The 21,344-nt window shown below is 38.0% G+C and overlaps 1 protein-coding gene across 21 annotated transcripts in view; it reads right to left on the reverse strand.

Moving 5' to 3' along the window:
• The window catches only part of DLG2 (discs large MAGUK scaffold protein 2), a 2,194,174-nt gene that overhangs the window by 72,325 nt on the left and 2,100,505 nt on the right, over positions 1–21,344 (reverse strand). For all 21 annotated transcript variants that reach the window (XM_055281255.2, XM_055281254.2, XM_055281252.2 and 18 more), the window contains 2 exons: positions 19,456–19,632; positions 10,631–10,706 (listed from right to left, as the gene is read on the reverse strand). In XM_055281255.2, the coding sequence (XP_055137230.1) occupies positions 10,631–10,706; positions 19,456–19,632 (253 nt within the window). The remainder of the gene's footprint in view (positions 1–10,630; positions 10,707–19,455; positions 19,633–21,344) is intronic.

Genomic DNA, 21,344 nt, shown 5'->3' on the forward strand with positions numbered 1-21,344 from the left:
CAGATACCCTCTATTCGTTTACTTTTGCTCTTGTTGTTATTCTAAGTGTTAAAGTGCACTTACTCCTCATAGACTTAGCTAAAATGCTGCCTTTTCTTGGAACCCTTTCTTAATTGCTCTCACATGGAGTAGGCTCTCCCTCACATTTGAATACCCATTAAGACTCTATTCATGTTTTGCTAAACTTTTTTTGCCTTATGCTATAGCTGTATGTATATGTATGTGTGTGGTGTGTACCAAAAAGAAAGTCTTGGGATGGCAGAGGTGGGGTCTTATTCATCTATGTCTCCACCCAGTGGCCAGAGCAGTATCCAGTGCATACAGGAAACTCAAAACCTATTTATTGAAATAAAAGGAAGTAACGCTCAGATCAAGAGAACCTTCCTCCAAAAGCAACAATAAATTATTTGGTTCTGCATTCACAAGCTATAGCAAAAAAAAAAAAAAAAAATGATCTATGCCTTCTAATTTACATGATTTTTCTCCTAATACACCATGTTCTTTATTCTCACATTATTTAATTCAATACTTATTGGTTGAGTGCCAAGAACTACTTTAGGCCCTAAATAAGTCATAGTCCTGGCCTTCAAGGAACTTGCTATCTACTCTCCAGAGTTTATTATTATAGTTGAAAAATCACATCTCAGAAAGAGAAGCTATTTGCTCCAGGTCATATAGTCAGAAAAGTTAATAATAGGATAGTCTTATTTTAGAGGTCCCCCTTTTTTTAATCAAAAGGCAAGGTAATTAGGTATTTTTATAAATATTAAGAACATATTGGAAGCTGTTGCTGAAACTCTTTTCAGATATTACACGTGCTATTTTTTTTTTTTTAAAAAACCTTTTTACCCACATATAAACACAATGTATAGTTAAGAGGCAAGATATACTATTTTTACTTGCTGAGAGTCTGGCAATAATTACCTTAGTGAGCAAGTCAGATGACTGGACATTCACTTCTGCATCTTTATCTTTCAGTGTTGATGTTTTAGCTTTGAGATAGTTAAAAATTTTTGCAAAGTGAAACCTGCAAGCTCAACGGTATGACTTGTAGGCCTGTTACTACAGAGTCAGATGAAAGGAAGTCCTACAGTGAATCAGAATTTATTCTTTAATAATTCCCAAAGTAGAAATGGGTTGAGCTAAATTTTCTGAATAATACTTACCTTGAATTAATGATGAAAAGAAGATTTAACAAAAGCTCAGTGTTATCTGATAAAACTATACTTGTTATTTATATTATATAACCACATATTATACAACTGCTATTTATATTACTTTAGTCTTACCATCACTACTTGAATGGATAGAATTAGCTATGCTAATAACATCTGGAATTAGTTCATATGTAAAAATCTTCTAAAGAATCAATTATTTTGATTTGCTTGCACAATAACAGGATGTCATGCAGGGCCCAGCTCTGCTACTTACTAGCTGTAGGAGCTTGGGTAATTTAACTATCCTTTCTAAACTTGTTTTCTCGTCTGCAAAACGAGCATATTTATAATATTTACCTCACAGGGTTACTGTTAGCAGCAAATGAGCAATGGTTATAAAAATATTATGTAGAAAATAACACAGATGTTCAGAGTAACTGGTATCCTAAATGAGATGCAATGGTTCTCCAAAGCAGTAAGCACTGATCAAGAGTGTTCTTCTGGAAATTCCTATAGGTAGCTGCACAAGATAGCAGAGAACTCAGAAACCATCTGGATTTGCAGCCAACAGCAGGGGCAGGGGGCGGGGTTTAGAAATCAGTCCCGCTGCCAAGGTCCATCTTCCTGCCCATTAGAGTCAGCCAGTGGTAACTTCTCTCCCCAACTGAACAAGCACAAGGTCAAAAACACCTTATGCAAATGTACGCAGGGCAGTTTTGGCAACTCTCCCTTCTTCCTCTGTGCAAAAAGAGATTTGGCATCTAAAGAAAGGAGTACTGTTATGAAGTTTTTCATTCTAGCCTTATAAAGGTGAGAGTTTAAGAGGTATGTGCTTGTGGGTAGGGGTGGGCAAAAGATAGACTAATATTTCTTAGTACTTTACATATATTGTATCTTTTAATATGATTTCTATTTTTACATATTAGGCTTAGATAAGTTATGATAATTGATAGGAGTTGGTTATTCTGTCTGATTCCAAACTTTTCCACTGTGCCTGTGTATCTCAAATTAGTAGCATGCCTAACAAAATCTCTGGGGAGCTTGTTAAAATGCAGCTTTCCTGCCCCCATCCCCAGAGATTCTGATCCTGCAGGACAGGGGTTGAGCCTGGTCACCTCCATTTTTAATAAGCACCTCAGCTGATTCTGATGTAGATGTTGCAGGATACACTTTTCTTTTCCCTGCTGAGAATTTTCTGGTTTCTTCTCTCCACAGCTACTCTATGGTCCTGGGTCAGGTCTTTTCCATGCCTTACCTGAATTATTGAAATGGATCCCTGCCCTCTGCGGCTGCCTCCCTCTGGAAATTTATTTCACACCACAGCAAAGTGATCTGCTAAACTCTAATCTAACCTCTACTGAATTCCTCCCAAGGCTTTCCACTGTCCTCAAGATGGAGGACCTTCATGACCTGGTTTCCAACTTCTCTGCGTTATCTCTGAACACTTGAAGCTTTGTATTTATGCTTTGCACTTAAGTAATATTAAGTTTTCTTGGCTTCCCTGAGCACGCTGGGCTGTTTCCTGATTTCTGCCCACAACACTCTTTTTATCTTTTTACACCTGATTAGATTTTACTGATTCTTCAAGGCTCATTTTGAATGATATCTCTTTTAGAAACTAAAATATATTGTAAACATGAGTATGTGTGTGTGTGTGTGTGCACTGTGAACAGATTTTTCAGTTATAAATTATACATTTTGTATATGAGGTTGCAGATTAACTTGACAGTTTCAATGGCAGTGCTTTTTGGACCGAAGTGGCAGAAATGCATGTGCACAAAAATACGTAAGGAATGTAGTTTATTCTCCATCCCTTTCCACAGAATAGCAGTTTCGTCATCAGCAACTTGAGACAAATAAATAGACTATGAGGAATACATAAAATAATATGAACTTTTTCATCCCAAAATGTTCCTTGAGTTCCATCGGCTTTCAGGGTTTACACAGGACACGACTTAACATGTCTCAGACATGGAGACTTGACTGGGGTTTCCTCTGAGAACCATTTTCAGAAAAGCCACTAGCACATCTTGATCATACAATTATCTGTGTGCTGGCTCAGGTGGTTCTCAGTGGACATGGGAACTCAAGGTTTGGATAGATGTGATTATCACATTCAAAAGAAAATATAACAAGTTAGAAAGTGTCTCCACGTTGGGCTATTGAAGCTGCAAAATTCCCTGGACATATGCCTATCTTTGTTCTTTATATATAAAAATATAAGACTGGTTAAAACCACACTGCATGCAGTATAGGGAAGGAATCCGAGAGGAAAGGTGAGCCAGGAAGACCAGTAAGGAAGGTGTTACAAGGCTTGGAATAAGAAAAGTAATAACAAAGACATCAAAGAGTAGCCTCTTCTGAGTTTATTCACCTTGAGGGCAAAGCCTGCCTTCCTGATGCCCCCTGGAGTGCAGCAGTATGGCTCTCCTTCCACCTCTCCTCCATGGATCTCTAGATCACCTCTGGACATTTGAGATCTTTGCCTGGCTCTGACCATTCCAAGACTGGCTCCATTAAAGAGCTTTCTTTTGAGGGCAGTAATGACATTTCTTTTGTCAAAATGTCACTTTGAAGCTGTGACAAAATCAATCCCCATAACTCACTCTGGTGAAGCAAATAAAATTCCCATCTTGCTAACGAAATACTGACTGTCACATTGATTTTTTGATAAGTGACACAATAGCAGGCTCTGCTACCAGCTCTTTGTGTGTCCCAGAGAAATGAGTCTCAGTTTCTTCATTTGTAAATGAAGTCAATGGCCATATGGAAAGTTCTAAGAATCTATGAAATAGAAATGAGATTTCTCAATGCCAGCTGCAGTTTGATTTTGGGAGTTTGCTATCAACGTATCACTGTAGCTTCTGCCCCATCCCCTCTCTCATAATCAACATCTCCTCTTAAAGGGAGCGTAAGGCTTTAGAAAAGGAAATAGAATATTACTAGGAACAATCAGGACAAATGTCCAAGGATGATAGTCCTCTCTGATCTCTTTAGAAATGGTTTCCTATTTTGCTTTCGTATTGCCACTGTTTTGAGATCAGGTTTTCAGAATCTTACACCCAGAATACTGTAATAGCTTTCTCAAACATTTCCTACTGTCAGTCTCTCTCTCTCCTCCAACCTTTCCTTCCCACAGCTGCCAGACTGATCTCTCAGAAACTCACTTCTGAACATTCCATTCCCTTTGCTCTATGCATTGAGTAGCTAGTATGTTTCAGGTAGACATCGTGCTAGGTGCTGGGGCATAAAGATGAGTAGAATTCAGATCCTTGCCTAGAAGGACCTCATAATGCAGCATGTATAGGCAATGGTATAGGTACCTTCAGGGCATTAGCCCAGAGAAAATCAACCTGGTCTGGTTGTTCACAACCCTTAAAATTCTTTATTGCTTACAGGATAAAGTATAAGTTTTCTGGAAAATTTTAGGCATCAAAACTGACTTGAGTCTAACTTTCCAGTTCTGATTCTTTTCATTCTCCTTCACAAATTGTTCCTTGTAATGAAAGTGAACAATGTTTTATTTCATACTTATTCTGTATCTTACTCCTAACCCCAGTCCCTATTTTCCTAATCCTTCAACACCCCCTAATTCAATCTGGAATCTCCTTTTCTGCACTGAAAACATGTTTTCTGCCCTTCTCCTTTGGTATTAATCACTTCCTCCCTGTAGACACTCATTCTCTCCCCCAGAAGACCTGCCCCATCAGGACAGTGACCATGATTTATTCATCTTTATGCTTCCACATTACTTATCTAGCTGCCTTGTACTTGATCTAATAAAGGTTTATTAAATAAATGCATGAAGTCATTCACCAAGACTTGTTCCCTCATTTTATTTTAGCAGGCCACAGTGAGAAAGTGTGTAGCTCTGAGCTCACTTTAGAATGTTCTCCTTCAGAAATATGTGCATCATCTAGGAAAACCAGCTTCTCCTCAGGATTTAAGTGTATGCCCAAGTTAGGTTTTGACAAAGCTAAACCCAGTTCAATTTACCTCTTTTTCTTAAATTGCACAAGTGTTACATGATGTCAAAAAAAAAAGAAAGCGTGCTATAGTAAACAGATTGTGAACTTTGGAATCAATACAAAAAAAGTATTTTTCTTCACCTCTCTAAGCCTCAGTTTCTTTAAATCTATAAAGAGGAAATAAATGATTTCCTTTGAAGTCTTGTGGTGATTAAGAGATGTATGTATGCCAGGCATTGTGGGATTCCAGCACTTTGGGAGGTCAAGGCAGGAGGATTGCTTGAGCCCAAGAGTTTGAGATCAGCCTGGGCAAGAGAGAGAGATCTTGTGTCTACAATTTTTTTTTAAAAGAGAGGTGTATGTAAACTGTCTGGGTTTTTATAATGGATACTTATATTACTTCAAATAACAACTATCATCTCTGTTCTGTCCCATAAGTAAATAGGACTATTTATTTATTTATACCATACCTTACTTTAGAAAGGGTTTACAACATAAAAGAGACACTTACACATTGCACGTTGCTGACATACAGTAAGGATACTGATAGCTCTCTCATACTCTCTCTTACATATATTTCCCTTTCTTAAATTATAGACTTAAAAAAGAAGTTTAGCTTAAATCACTAGTCATTGATTTTTCAATGCAGAACAGCTTGATTCTGAAGATTATGCAATTTCCTAAACCTCTCAATAAGTAACAGAATGGATGGTTAATGATGAAATTGATTTAAAAAAAGGTAGAAGGACAATAAAAGAAATTAAGGGGTGCTTAAGTTTTCACCAGAGGCTGGTTTGACTAGAGACTCATTAGAAATTTAATAGACATTCCCAGGGGAGCTTGATTGCATTGCTATCTGGGGCACTGAGATGGGTCTTAGGGAGACCTATCCAAATAGATGGCTGTTTGAAGTTTAGGGATCTGCATAGGTTGGACTTACCTAGGCTACTGACACAATAGCCCACTTTTCTTTGCATGTGTAGACATAGACTTTGTAAAGGCACACAGAGTGGATAGAAATCCTGGGTATTTCATTAGTAGCAGATGGGCACTTTCAAATGAAGAACCTCAGATTTCTTCATGTATACTTTCAAAATCCAGTAAGCTTCTAACCTCATAGCCAGGTCTTCCATACAAGCTTTCTGGCCTTTCTGACCTTCTTTGTCAACCTCATTTGCTACAACTCCCACCATGACCTTTGCACACTGGTGTCCTTGACTTGCTTAACCCTATTCCAACATGTCTGCAATTTCCACTATCATGTTCATGCTTTTTCCTATGTATGTGGCAAACTCCTACCGAAAATTTAAGCTCTCATTCAAATATTGCCTCTTTGAAGCCTTCTCTTTTACCTAAGGCATATTTGTAATGCTCTACTTCCTCTGGCTTCAACAGAATCGGGTATAGTGTGGAGTAATAGAAAGGGCAGGCTTCTGTTGTCAAAATGATCTCAACCTGATGCTTGCACCTACTAACTGTGTGATCTTAGGCAAGCTAGTTAATCTTCCTGAGGCTCAGCCTCCTGATTTTTAAAATAAAGACTGTTCATTCCCTAAATTTATGGAAAACATTAGTGATGCTGTATTATCATTGTTTGCCTGCTTATATTTCTCTTTTTGAGCCTGCTGGGTGTTTTGCAGCACTCAGTGTTATTGCAATCAATGAAGAGTTCTGGAAAAGTAACTCAAGCACTGACAGTCACATTAAAGTCCAAGTTCATCTATAAAGTGCTCTCTGGTCATTCCTGTGACCTTTAATTTAAATTCTTGTAGCTCGTGTACATACTACTAATAAGGCTCTTGTCACAGCCTGCTTTCACAGATACTGATTTAATCTAAGCTCCTCCAGGGCCGTAACCTTGGCTTTCACTCTAGGCTCCTCAGGACATTTCACAATGCTCTGAAAATGCCACCTAATGATAAGGTTATTTAAAACACCCTATTATCCTTCTCATTCCAGACAATTTTCCTCCTCACTTTATGCTGAATTTATCCCAAGTTCCCAGAGAATGAGGCCTCTGCATCAATGACTTATTCCTGTAGTCCTTGCCTCTAGTTCAAAGTGAGTGGCATCTCCTGACCCAGCTTTCCCAACTCTCCACATAGTTGTTCTCTCCTTTCCTCAGTGCATTTTATCTTTTGTTAATGGTTCTTTGCTTTCTACTTCTGGACAAGTCTTCTTATTGATGTACTTTCTCATAAAGATTTGGAAAACTTTGATTTATTACCAATTAATGTGTGAGTAAATCTTATAGAGAGTTACTAACGTAAGGCACCCTAAAAAATCATTGAATCCAGCAACTGCAAATAGAGAATAATTCTCAATGTTGTACTAGAGATGACTCAATCATAGCACTCTTTTTTTCTTCTAAGATCATTTATGGCCTCAGAATCCTTTTTCAAAACAATACTCCAGATATAAACTATCAATCCATTAGTCTACATAGGAGATGAAACTTGTTTGACATCCCTGCTGTAGTTTAAAGATTTTATTTTTGTAATAAGGCCCAAAGAACAATAGTGACTTAGTAGTGAGCTGAAACCAGAACCCAGGTTATTGACCTTCCTGATTTTCCATTCAGGGCTTCCCTTCTCAGATGATTACTCCTTTCTTTCAATAGCCAAGTCCTATAATTTACAACTATTCATTGGCAAATGCCTAATAGTGTTTAACATGTATAATTAGAAAGCACATCATATATATTTCAGCCTTACTGAAAAGACATCTGGCCTCTCACTGATGTTAGGAGCTCTTGGGGAAAAGGGCCCATGTTAGACTTTGTGTCCTTTTAAAGTTCTAGTCCTGTTTCTGGCACATGGTAGGTATTCAATAAAAATCCTCTCACATATATCCAACTCTATCTGTCTGTCTGTCTATCTATCTATCTATCCATCTATCTCAAACAAATAGGAGGTCTATCCTTAAATTCTCACCAGGAATCATGGAAAAAAAATCCTACCTCTTGTATACAAGTAATATTTGTTTGAAAGGACTTTATGTCATGATGTCACATACCCTCACTTCAATGTAGAATGACATCCTATGTTTCAATAAATTTTTATTTCATTTGAATATTTTAGGGGAGGGTAAATTATTATGTCAATGACTGGGCTCCCTTATGATTCTAGAAATAGAAGGGGCAGTGCTATGATTCAGGCCTCAAAATCCCTGAGAAATGATAGCTTTTTTTTTTTTACTTGTTTTTCATGGTGACAGCAATTGACCATAACTTGTGATTCTGTATGATATTCACAAACTACAATTGTTAGGATAGAAAGGCGAAGGAAAGGATATGAAGAAAAAGAGAACAGGAAGAGAGAAGATGGGAAAGTTATTTTACAACACAGCAGTAAGATATAGTATTATCTCTCCAAAGAATAGATTTAAAAAGCTGTACAAGCCACAGCTAACATCACACTTCATGGAAAAAGACCGAATGCATTTCTGTTAATGTCAGGAACAAGACAAAAATGTCTGCTCTTGCCATTTCTAACATTATACTGAAGGTTCTAGCTGCTGCAATTAAGCAAGGAAAAAAGGCATCCATATTTGAAGGAAAGAAGCAAAACTCTCTCTTTTTGCATGTGTATCTTGTATATAGAAAACCTTGAGGAATTCACTAAAAAACTGTGGCTTTAGCAAGGTTGCAGGATATAAGATTGGTATATAAATAATTATATTTATGTACATCTGCAATGAACAATCCAAAAATGAAATTAAGAAGACAATTCATATGCAAAAGAATGAAATCAGAACCCTAACTCATACAACGTACAAATACTAACTCAATAAATGTAAGAGCTAAAATTATAAAACTCTTAGAAGAAAATATGATATAAATCTTCATGACTTTCATTAGGCAATGGTTTCTTAGACTTGATCTTAGCCAAAAGGCCGAGAAGCGATGGCAATGGTTTCTTAGATATGACACCAAAAGCAAAAATAAAAGAAAAAATATACACATTGGACTTCACCAAAATTAGAACCTTTTGTGTACAAAGAACACTGTAAAGAAAATGAAGACAACCCATAGAGTGGGACAAATATTGCAAAGCATATATCTCATAAAGGATTAATAACCCAACTATATAAAGAACTTCTGCAACTTAACAATAACAAGACAACCCAATTTAAAAATGGGCAAAGGATCTCAATAAACATTTCTCCAAATAATATATACAAATGGCCAATAAGCACATGAAAATATGCTCAATATCAACAGTCATTAAGGAAACGAAAATCAAAACCACAGTGAGATACCACTTCATACCAACTAAGATGGCTGTAATCAGAAAGACATATAATAACAAGGATGTGGAGAAATTGGGACCCTCATGCATTGTTGTGGAAATGTAAAATGGTGCAACCACTTTGGAAAACAGCCTGTCAGTTCCTCAAAATGTTAAGCATAGAGTTACTATATGACCCAACAATCTCACTCCTAGGCGTACAGCCAATGGAAATAAAAACATATGTCACAGAAAAGTTTGTACACAAATGCTCATAGCAGCATTATCCATAATAACTAAAAACTGGAAACAATTGAAATGTCCATCAACTGATAAATGAACAGATTAAATGTGGCATATCCATACAATGGAATATTATTTGGCAATAAGAAGAAATGAAGTACTTACACATTCTACAACACAAATGCGTCCTGAAAACATAATGTAAGTGAAAAAAGCAGCCCCAAAAGACCACATGGTGTATAATTTCATTTATATAAAATAGCCAAGATAGGCAAATCCATAGGGACAAAAAGTAGATTAGTGGTTGCCTATGTTGGGGTGGGAGGATGGGGAAATGGGAGGTGACTGTCAATGCATATAGGGTTTCTTTATGGAGTGATGAAATGCTCTAAAATTGATTGTGGTGATGGCTGAATAATTCTAAGTACACTAAAAACCACTGGATTGTATTTTTTAAGTGGGTGAGTTACATTGTATGCAAATTTTATCTTATAAAGCTGTTATTTTAAAAACACGTACATATGTATATGTGAGTAAATATTCTAATTTTGATGGCTAAATTTTAGTTATTCTTTTCTATGTCTGTCACAACAATCCATGTATTCACTAGATAATCCATGTTTCTATGACTACTGTCTTAGCTTCATAATGTGAAACAGACTAGATATATTTTCTGATGAGCAGATACTTTTTATAAAATCCATCCTTTTAGAACATTAATTTAAAAGGAAAAAACTTAAAGAAACAAAAACCACCTAAACTATCTTGTTGTTCTTCATTGTAGTCATTACATCACCTTCGTCAACACATTGCTCTGCTAACCACTTGCAGCTTTACTCCCAGTGTTTAAATATATTTACCATAAATCCATTTCATCAGAAATGACATTATTAACTTCAGCAATATATTTGTAACAGTGCTCTACTCTCTGGTACCTTCATAATTTGTTTGCTACTGAAAGCCTAAGTGTGTTAATTATAGTTAAATCCATGGCAACTGAGAGAACTTGATGTTTCCATCATTTTGTACCTACCCCTTTCGAATCAATCACTCCAGGTTTGGCATTAAACTTCACTGTCTTCAATCGGGCACGTTCCTTTCTTTCCACCCTAAAGCAAATTGAGAATAAAGAGTCTCTCACATGACAAGGCATTTATGACTAAGTTCCATATTAAGTGAAGAACATTTTTTCCTCCTATCCTTGCAGCTCAAATAAAATGTGTTCTAAAATATTTCTCTTCCTCTGTTCCATATAAAAAATCTTGGTACAAAGTCTCTAAGTTTCGAACATGTCCCTTGAAATTACTCCGATACATATACTGAGAGTCATGCCATGGTATTTGTAAGCAACAGAGAGGTAGAAAAAATAATATTATTTAAATGCTTAAATAATTAAATCAAAATCTATTTCAAGAAATCTCAGTCCATAAAGATGAACACCTATACTGGAGACTAAACAAGCTTTACCTCCCCTCTCCTCTTCTCTCCTCCCCTTTTCTTCTTTGTTTTTCCTTCTCTTCCCCTTAAGAACACTAGTGTATTTAGCTTCACTTTTTAACGAAACATGTTATATATAATCTGAGCTTTCCTTTTCCCCAATGTCCCTCTGTCATCTCTGCAGATTCATTGTTTTCCTGCTACTTCATTTATTCATTAAACACTTATTGACTGCCTACCATGTATCAAGCAAGGAGCTGGGGAACAAAGAAAAAATATTCTAAAAGCATGACTGCAATGAATTCTTAGCACTGTTCTTTTGGCAAGAACAGTGGTATAAACAAACACAGAAAATGCTGTAGAACAAGATGGCTGATATCAATGTGGGAGCACCTATCTCACTGGGAGGGTGCAAAGGAGGAGTAGAAAGCATTAGGATGGGCTTCTTGGAGGAAATGTCAATTTATCTGAGATTGAAGGATTAGAAAGAGTTTGTCAGTAGGGAAATTTCAGGGGGGATTTTTCACAGAAGGAACAACACACGCCTCAACCTGAAGATATGAGTGAGCTACAAGATTGCAGAAAGATTCTAGTACAGGGTACATAGGGGATATATAGGATAGGGCGGTAGGGCTAGCGAGGTGACAGACTCCTTATAATGGGTATCCATCCACATTAAGGACTTGAGTTTTTTCCTTGGGAATCATCATAAGTTCTTAGAGGATATAAAGCAGTGAAGTGATAAAATCAGATCAGCTTTTAAATAAACAACCCTGGTCGAGGTGGAAGATAGACTGAAGGAGGGAAGGAGCAGAAGGAAGCTGGGGGCCTATTTAGAAGCTGTTGCCATAGTCCAGGTGAGAAATAATGAGAAATGATAGTGGGGTGGAGAAGAGGGAAAGGCTTGAGAAATATTAGGAAAATAAAATTGGTTGGACTCATGCCTGTTTGAAGGCCAGGGTTGAAAAAGGGGAAAATAATCTAAATATTTCCCTGATTCTTCTGAGCCCCTCCAGTTAGAAATGATTGCTCCTTTCTAACTGGAACAGTCTCCATGTCAGCATTACCTCTTGATTTCCTTGTGTTTACTTACATTTGCACTGCATATACAGGGTTGTATGTACCTTAAGGTACAAGCCCACTTAACACTTGATGGTGTTTTATAGCAAGTCCTCAATAAATAATTGTCCAACAAAAATAATATTCATTGCATTGTTTCAACATGACTTCTTGTTTAAATATTGCTAGCTTTAAATTCAAAGATGTGGGGGAAAAAAGAGAAAGAAAAAACCTGAACCTACAGAAACTTAGTGGTTTGTGAAGTCTAAGCTATTCATAGATCAATAATTAACAGCATACTCCTTTCTAACTGAGAGCTCTTTTGTGCTCCCAACTGAAACACAGTGAAGATCAGGGTTTCTATAGTTACGGAATGGAATTGCAGAATATATTTATTTCAGCGTGAGAGTAGAATATCTGAGTGGAAACAGCTGAACAAAATTTTTCAAATCTAACGTAATATATTAAAACAATGTGAGGCCGGGTGCGGTGGCTCACGCCTGTAATCCCAGCACTTTGGGAGGCTGAGGCGGGTGTGGATCACCTGAGGTCAGGAGTTCGAGACCCGCCTGGCCAACGGGGTGAAACCCTGTTTCTACTAAAAATACAAAAACACTCTAGCCTGGGCGACAGAGTGAGACTTCGTCTCCCCCCAAAATAAATAAATATAAATAAATAATAAGTAAAACAATGTGTTCCACCAAGAGTGTCTACTTGCACCAGGCATACAACAGTTGGGGAGAAAGCAAGATAGATTCCAGATAAGATAAGCTGCCAAGTGGAAAATGCTCACTGATAAAATGCCTCCTTTGAGCTTCATCACTTCATCACCTTTTCTCGATTTTAATCCAAGTGCAAATGATAATTTATATTCATCTCTTTGTATTCTTCTAAAACTGTTGTTACAGCCCTAACTTTATTTCAGCTTCTTTGCATTAATTGGGCTATAGTCAATGCTTTGGCATCATTCAGTGATGCCAAAATGACGGTAGTATGCAGAGAATACATGGTTACTTGATCAGGGTATGCAAATAAATTCTGCATAAACCCACAGAACTCACACAGGTTCCAAACATACATAATGTTAGGAGGAACTCAGTATTCAACTCTCAGAACTGTTTGGACAGAGCGTTCTAATACTGTCCCCTGCCCTGCACCTCAACCCCGTTTCTATGTTTATCCTTTTCAATTTTCTTGAGAAATGTCTCGGTTAGGAAGATTTTAATGGTTCATCCCTTAAATTTTAAAAAGGTTGCAAAGAATATTAAGTCAGCCAGACACACAGACAGACACACACAAATACACACACACACATACACTCACCTACCATTTGCTATAGTTTATTATTAATCTTCAAACAGGTAATAGAGAAAGTAAAAAAAAAAAATTGAAGCCATATGGCGGTCACATACTTCCAGTTCACTCATGAAGGAAGTTGAAAAGCTTTGCTTCCTATTTGGGTTGAAAGTTTCATTAATAGTAATATAAGTGGCTGCTGAAGTTGCAACATATAATTATTAATAAAGTTCCTTCACATTTACATCATCTCATTTGGTCCCCACAACAACGTAAGGATTTAGGTATTATCAATCTCATTTTATGACTGAAGAAACTGAGACTTGAAGCTTGCCAGACCAGAAAGTGGTAGAAACAGAGCCTGAACATACATTCTCTGACAGCTAACTTCAGTGTCTGTCCAAAGCCACTCAATTTGGGAAACAGCATTCAGGTACCTCCCAAGCCTGCATTATCCAAATTCTCAACAAACGTGAGATTTTTGTAGGCAGTTTCCACAGTTTGAAGGCACACACATATCCTTAGAAGTCTGGGCTGAGGTTTTCACAAATGATAACCAATGTACCCTTGCATCCCCATCTCCCTAATGTCCTGAATGCTATGAATATTATTAATTATTAAATAAACCACAACCAAATTTAAGAATACAATCATTGAGTTAGTAGCATACCACAAGAAGTTGACCTCAAAATTCAGAATAAATTTACTTTAAACATGGAAATCTGCTTAGTTAAATCCCTATTTGAGTTGATCTGTCTCCTCAGCACATCAGCAACCCTAATAGTGCATTCCCATCACAGAGGCTTGCATTACTGCCTCTTGGGGTTCTCTGCAAACCTCTTTCCTTGAGAGGGAGGCTATGTCTGTGGCTTATCTTCCTCATCTGCCTCAGCCCTTTCCTCTCTCCTAGCTCTTTCTGGGATGCATGTGAATGGTTTACTGTTGAAATGAGAGTTAAGTCTGGAAAAGAGGGCTCTAAATAATGTGGTGTTTTTTTTTTTTTTTTTCTGGCAACAAAAGCTCAAATTTTGAAAAATGGAAAACAGCTATTATTGGAATGTACACCAAGTGTTAGAAACTGTGCTAAGCACTTCACCTATAATTTCTATAATCCAGGGCTTGACATGAGCTGGGTACGTAGATGCTTAATGAGCCTTTGTTGAATGAGTAAATAAATGAACTCTCAAGGGGGCTACTAGTTCTTTATCTAATTGTGAAAACAATTAGGTCAGGGAGTTTACGTGAATTGCTGAACAACCAGTTTTTCCCATAAAAAGTGATTTGCCATTTCACATCTTACTTTCTTGGTAAGAATCTAGGTAAAAGTCTAGCATCACTTTTTCTTATTGTTTTACTGAGTAAGACTTCTTCGGCTAGTAAATATTAAGGTCCAAAGGCTTTCACCTAAAGAAATTGTGGACCACCTGAAGAGACAGACCAAATGTCAATGATAACAATTGCCTTACTTCCCCACTCACACTTAGACTCAAGCAATTAATTAGATTGTTTGAGCAGAAATAATCCTCCCTGTCCAAGTCTCATCACTGACCAAAATACCAAAAACATAAATGGAATGGCAAAGTTTGAACAATCAGTTCTGACATTTCACATCTCCAGAGAGCACCAAATGGCCATGCTTTAATAAGCCCAACTGTCTCCTTCTCCCCCATCTGGCATTTTTAGGTTCTGGCCAAACCCATAATTGGTTCAGGCTTGGAGCACTGGACAGTGGGAACATCATTTGTCCCTGGGAGTTCCTATCTCTATGCTCCACAGGTCCTGTTGGAGGGAGAATTAGAATGTCACCCACATTAGTGGCCACAGGCTTGCTGTGAAAGCTAGGTGAGTAAACTCTTATATAATGCCAGCCATATGCTGCCATCTGAGAGCCCAAGTGACCAGTCACTAGGGAATAATGAATAGTCTCTTTGAGAGAGCATGGGACAGCCAGGCACGGTGGCTTATGCCTGTAATCCCAGCAATTTTGGGAGGCCGAGGCGGGCGGATCACCAGAGGTCAAGAGTTCGAGACCAGCCTGGCCAATATGGCAAAATCTTGTCTCTCCTAAAAATACAAAAATTAGCCGGGCATGGTGGCAGGCGTCTGTAATCCCAGCTACTCAGGAGGCTGAAGCAGGAGAATAGCTTGAACCCGGGAGGTGGAGGTTGCAGTGAGTTGGGATTGTACTCCAGCCTGGGCAACAAAAGTGAGACTCCATCTCAAAAAAAAAAAAAAAAAAGAGACCATGGAATAAAACCCAGCTTGGCCTCTTACACACTATGTAATCTCAGAAAAGTGATTCTATGCTAAGAGCCCAGATTTTAAAGTCACCCAAGCCTGGGTTTGAATTCTGCCTCTTCCACTTACTAGGCCTATAACTTAGGATGGTCCTCAACCTCTTAGGATTTCAGATTTTGTGTTGATACAATTAGTAGTGCAGACTTCAAAAATTTATAATGAATGTTAAATGAGATAATACAAGAAAATTGTTTAGCACAGTGTCTGATCTATAGTAAGAACTCACTATACAATAGGTTGCTACAAAGATGATTATGATAATGCTGCCCATGATATCACTTCTCATTACTGGTCCCAATTTCCTTACTTGTAAAAAGGAAGTAATACAGGTACCCTACTTCAGGTGCTCACTGCCAAGTCAGTCCCTTTATGCCAGGTGGGAGCAAGACATGGACTTCCATTTTTCCCTCTTAAGAGACCCTGCCACCAGACTTGAGAGCTGTAGGGCCAAGAAGAGCCCCAAACCTTTGCAGTTGCTCATAGAGACATCAGAAAGGCATGTGTCTGAATCCAGGCTTAGCCCTCTGCTGCCACTGTAATTTTGGCAAGCTACTTGAATGATCTGACTTTCTATTTCCTTACTTGGCATATGCTCCTAGGGTAGTGTGTTCCTGGTGTAGTGTAAAGCCATCTGCCTCTGCTATCAAAGAGACTGGTGTTTGGTCAGTGGCTGGCTGTGTATTTTTGGGTAAGTTACTCGACTTCTCTGATCCTCAGTTTCCTTATGAGGTTTTTGTGAAGATTAAATTAAAATCATGTATTTGAAAGCACCTGGTGCAATACATGATCAGTGCTGTTATCAGATGGAATTCACTCTCTGTCTGCTGCCGTTTCACTTTCCTGGCCTTTACAATATAGCCCTCATTGCCCTAATCACAGAGTAGCTGTGCCACAGTTACATGTTGGTCCCACAAGTGATGGGCTCCAGGTAGTGAACCAACAATAGTACATGGCACTCACATGCTGCCCAACCAATGCTTGCTGAATTGAATTTTGCCAGCTCTTATTTTTGTATCTGTAGGGGGCAAGATTGCATATGTCTTAAGTACAATTCTGTAGCCTGGATTCAAATTCCAGTTCTGCCACTTACTACACGGGCAATTTCAGGCACATTAATGAACCTCTCTGTGCCTCAATCTCCTCATTTGTAAAATAAGGATAATAACAGCAACTTACTCATAGGGTTCTAATGAGGTTTAAATAAATTAATAATTGTAAAGGGCTTACAACAGTGTCTAGCGTGCAATAGGAATGTTTTGTTAAATAAAATTTATTCACCATCTTCAGAAAAAAGGAGGGGGAAGGTGATAATATTCATACTCTTCATCTCATGGTTTCATTTGGGATGATTAAATGACATTATCAATGGAGAAACATTTTTGTAAAGGGTATAAAGTCATACACTGATATTATCCATTATAAGATTTAAAAAATTTTCCAGATCAGCACTACTAGGTAAATTATACTCAGGAAACAGGCTAGAAAGAAATTAACGATTGAAAAATAACATCAACCTAATAAATGTACATTTTAAATTACATTAAAATAAGTACATGGGTACTCTTTGTGGGGTAGAATTATAAGTGATTTTTATTTTATGTTTTTCTAAATGTTCCCAACTTTCTACAATAAAAGGTATTACTTTTACAAATACTTAAAGGAATAAAAGTAACTATTTTGAAAATAATTAAAATCCTAAAAAGAAAATTTGGCAGAAATTTATTTAGTTATAAATTACATATATATAATATATATATTATATATATGAGGTGGAGCTACTGCACCCTTCATAAAAAGTAGAATGTAAATAAATATCAGCCTTGCAGTCACTAATCAAACTCATTTTCCAGGTCAGCTATACTCTGGTTGTTAAGATGGTTCTCTTCCAAAATAAGAGAGAAATAGCTAATTCAAGAATGATTACCAGCAGGTGGAAAATTATTCAGGAGGAATAGCATTGAGAATGTTCCTCTGGAGAAAAATAATGAGCTAATTGAACAAACAAATGACTTGATAAGATTGGTTAGAATCACAGAACCTCAGGGTTGGAAAGAGTCAGAAAATTGTATAGTTCAACTCCTGTATCCAAAGTTTGAATCCCTTTTCTATTTTCCCAGGTAGTCCATGCCATCTTTAGGCAGCTCCAACTAGTGAGAGGATTTCTTTAAAATGAGCTGACATCTATTTCCGCATAGCTTTCCTTCCTCCAGCCCATTACTATCTTCGGGGCCATAATTCAACAAGATGGCTCCCTCTTCTAGAGAACAGCTCTTTAGACAGCTCAAAATAATTAAAGCAAACCAAAATGCACGTTGTCTTGACATTTTATTTGAAGTAAATGGAAATGGAGAGACCCAGAATATAAACAAGCCAGTGCTGAGTCAATGCTTTAAACATATAACCTTTCAGAAAACACACACAGCCATTATACAGTCAGAATGCCCTGGCAAAGCAATGTCAGGCAATTATCCAGGAGCCAAGAGGCTTAAAGAAACCCAGAGAACTCTGCTGGTGGGAGATCTATAGGCACTGACATGGGGGAGGGAGAGGCTCCCTGGAATTTCGGCACCTTCACTGTGACTCCTCCTGGCTAAAGGTAAGAGAACAACTGAGGACCAGTGAGCCCTCTGCTTTCCATGTCCCATTCTTCCCCAGGCTGTGCGACCACAGGCAGAGAGAAGAGAGGATCAGTTGTCTTGGGAGCACAAATATCCCACAGAGTTATTCTGAGGTTTAAGTTCCATCTCCCCACTATGGTTTGTACTAGCTCAATCACTTGATGTGTAGTAGCACTTGAATGCCCAGCTTCACTGGGAATATTTTACAAAGGCATTTTGGGTGTTTGGAGATGAGGATCAAAGCCCTTTGAGAAATCGGCAGCTTGAGAAAAGCTAGTGCCTGCTTTTATTAAGCATCATTCCTGACTGATTTTGTACTATATCTAGTCTCTGGGATGCAGCCAATTTCTGTTTCTTGGACATCTTGGTGCCAAAGGGACATTTGTGAGAAGGAAAGTTCCTGTCTGGTGATGGATCCGCTGGGACAGATTAAGGAGTTGGCTGTTCTGAAGCACATTTCTGCTTCTCAAAAGCAGAGCTGAAGAAATGCTTGGAAGAGAAAGCATGATACTCTTGATTTAGGAAACACACAGAACTAAAAATCTGGGTGGCTACTGGAAGTTGTGAGGTGGGAAACAAGAGTAAAGAAAACAGTAAAAAAAAGAAAAAAAATTGTAAACCCAGTCCTTAGACCTCACCAGATGTTTGACAGCTCATATCCCAAGCATCTGAATTTGAGATGAAGGTTTTCCATTTTTTTCTACTAATATTTGGAGATATTACATAGCCAGGACCTTAGCCTAGTAAATTGCCTACTTCATTTGCCTTCGACTTGGCCTTTCTATAACATTCACTGGTAAATGTTGAAACTCTGGAAATAAATGGACTGAATTTGTAAGTCAGCATATGAGCTGATAAGCACAAGTTTGCACATGCACACACTGGTAAAAGTTTTAGGAACACAGTGTAAGCTGATCCTCTTTCTTCCTTTATTTCTTGTCACAGTCACCAATTTTGGTAAAACCCTAATACAGGAGGAAGAGGATTTTTAATTCATGTCACCTGTCACCACTGACAATTTTCCTGCAGATTGACTATCCCATTTAAATAAAGTTAATTTTGTGAAGAGTTTCTCCCACCTTTTTCTTCCCTCATCTCCACTCCCTGGATAGCTGAAAAGCAAATATTCTAGTACAAAAGGCATTCTTACCTCCGTTTGCTGGGGATGACCCCCATCTCCTCACTGTCTCCCTCCAGCATGACTCTCCTGGCTTGCCACCACTCATCATCAGAGGCATTGATAACGTGGAGAATATCTCCATATTTAAAACTAAGTCCTTGACTTGGCAGCCCACTGTCCTTGCTCTTGTCGTAGTCGAACATGGCTCTGGAGGAAAGCACAAAAGAAGACATTGTTAGGAATCTCTGGCAGCACAGATTTAGGATTTATGGTTTCAAATGTTCACTCTTGCTCTGAGAACCCATCATCACTTGATATCAACTCCCGGGATGATTCCCTGGATCACAGTCCACACTCTCACTGCTTTGGCAACACACTAAAGTTAGTTCTTGCTGCTTCTTGGAGGTTACAGGGGTGGCCTATAGATCCCCAAAACTGAGATCTGCTTCTTTTCTTGGAGACCATCAGATGTTAGAAGGTGATAATAGAAGATGAGAAAGGCAGTTTACTACCTAGTTGAGATTTTTTTCCCCTCCCATTACAATCAAATTTTTAAAATTACTAAAAAAGTAAAATAATAAAGAGAAACATGGCTATATTTCTAAATGAAGCATTTTTTTACTGTAAACAAATCATCTCAGATGTATCAGCCTGTAGAACTGTTTCTTTTATAATGGGAAAAAATGGTAACAAATGTCCACCCATAGTAGGCGGTGATTCCTCCACTCAATGAAATATTGGACCACCACTGCAACTGGATGAAGAGGTTAATGCAATCACCTGAATACATGCTTAAAATGCAGTAAATTAAAAAATCTATGCATATGTGTGTGTATGGATAGATAAAAGTCATATAAACAACACGACAAATCTTTTTGCTTCCATGCAATGCCGAGCTTACCTCATCATGGCACTTATCTCTGAATTACAATTCTTGCTTTCTGTATTATGCTGCCCCCACTAAAAAGCATTTGCTAAGCATTTGTTAAGGCCAATGCACTGTAATATGTATGAGTGGCAGCAGAGGGAGGTGGAATCAGAATCAAAATGATGAACTAGACCTTAGAAACTAGCTGTCATCATTAAGAGGTGAACATTTGCCACCACTCCTATATTGTCCACATCCTGCTGTATATCCCATTTTCAAAAATCACCACCCCACACATACAGCATATGACTTTCCCAGAGAAGCAGATTTCACTACCTGTCTGTGTATTCCCCTTTGATTTCATTCTAAGAATTTCCTTAGAGTATAACCACTATGTATGCAAAACTAGCAAGATCTGGGGAACAGATTTTTCTAAAAAATTTGTTTTATTTTAGATTTTTCCACACTGAGGACCAAGTGTGGTTTTCTTCTTTTTTTTTTTTTTTTGCCCATCAAAGAAATGTCACATCTGCTGCCATGGCAACAAGAAAGAGCTGAAGACAGCATCTAGAGCTCTTAAACACAGCAGGAGAAGTATAATTAATTGCAACATAGTCCCTTTTTCATTAACACTGTCTCCCAGAGATGGAATTTGGAGAGGGTTTCTTGGTCCAAGCTCCCGGAATGAATCATTTTCACCTTGACCACCCCTACCAAAGGCTCAGACAAAGCCCCAGTCAGGAACAGGGAGCTGGGGAAAGAAGCTATCCATTCCCTGATCCTGTGATGTGACATACATTAGTTAACATTCTTGAGCCACAGGTTTTTTGATGCAAAATTAGTCTAATAACAACATTCACCTAGAATTACTGTGATCCTTAATGAAATCACACATATGCAGCATTAAGCCTATAGTATGTGCAGTCTAGTGTAGTACAGTGTGGTTATGAATATGGACTACTGGGTCCATGTCCTGCACCTACTATATCTTAGTCTTACAGCTAGTCAGCTGGGCAGTTACTTAGTCTCTTTCAGGCTTCGGTTTCCTCAT

Source organism: Symphalangus syndactylus, chromosome 6 (genome assembly GCF_028878055.3).
Source record: "Symphalangus syndactylus isolate Jambi chromosome 6, NHGRI_mSymSyn1-v2.1_pri, whole genome shotgun sequence".
Classification (NCBI taxonomy): Eukaryota; Metazoa; Chordata; class Mammalia; order Primates; family Hylobatidae; genus Symphalangus; species Symphalangus syndactylus.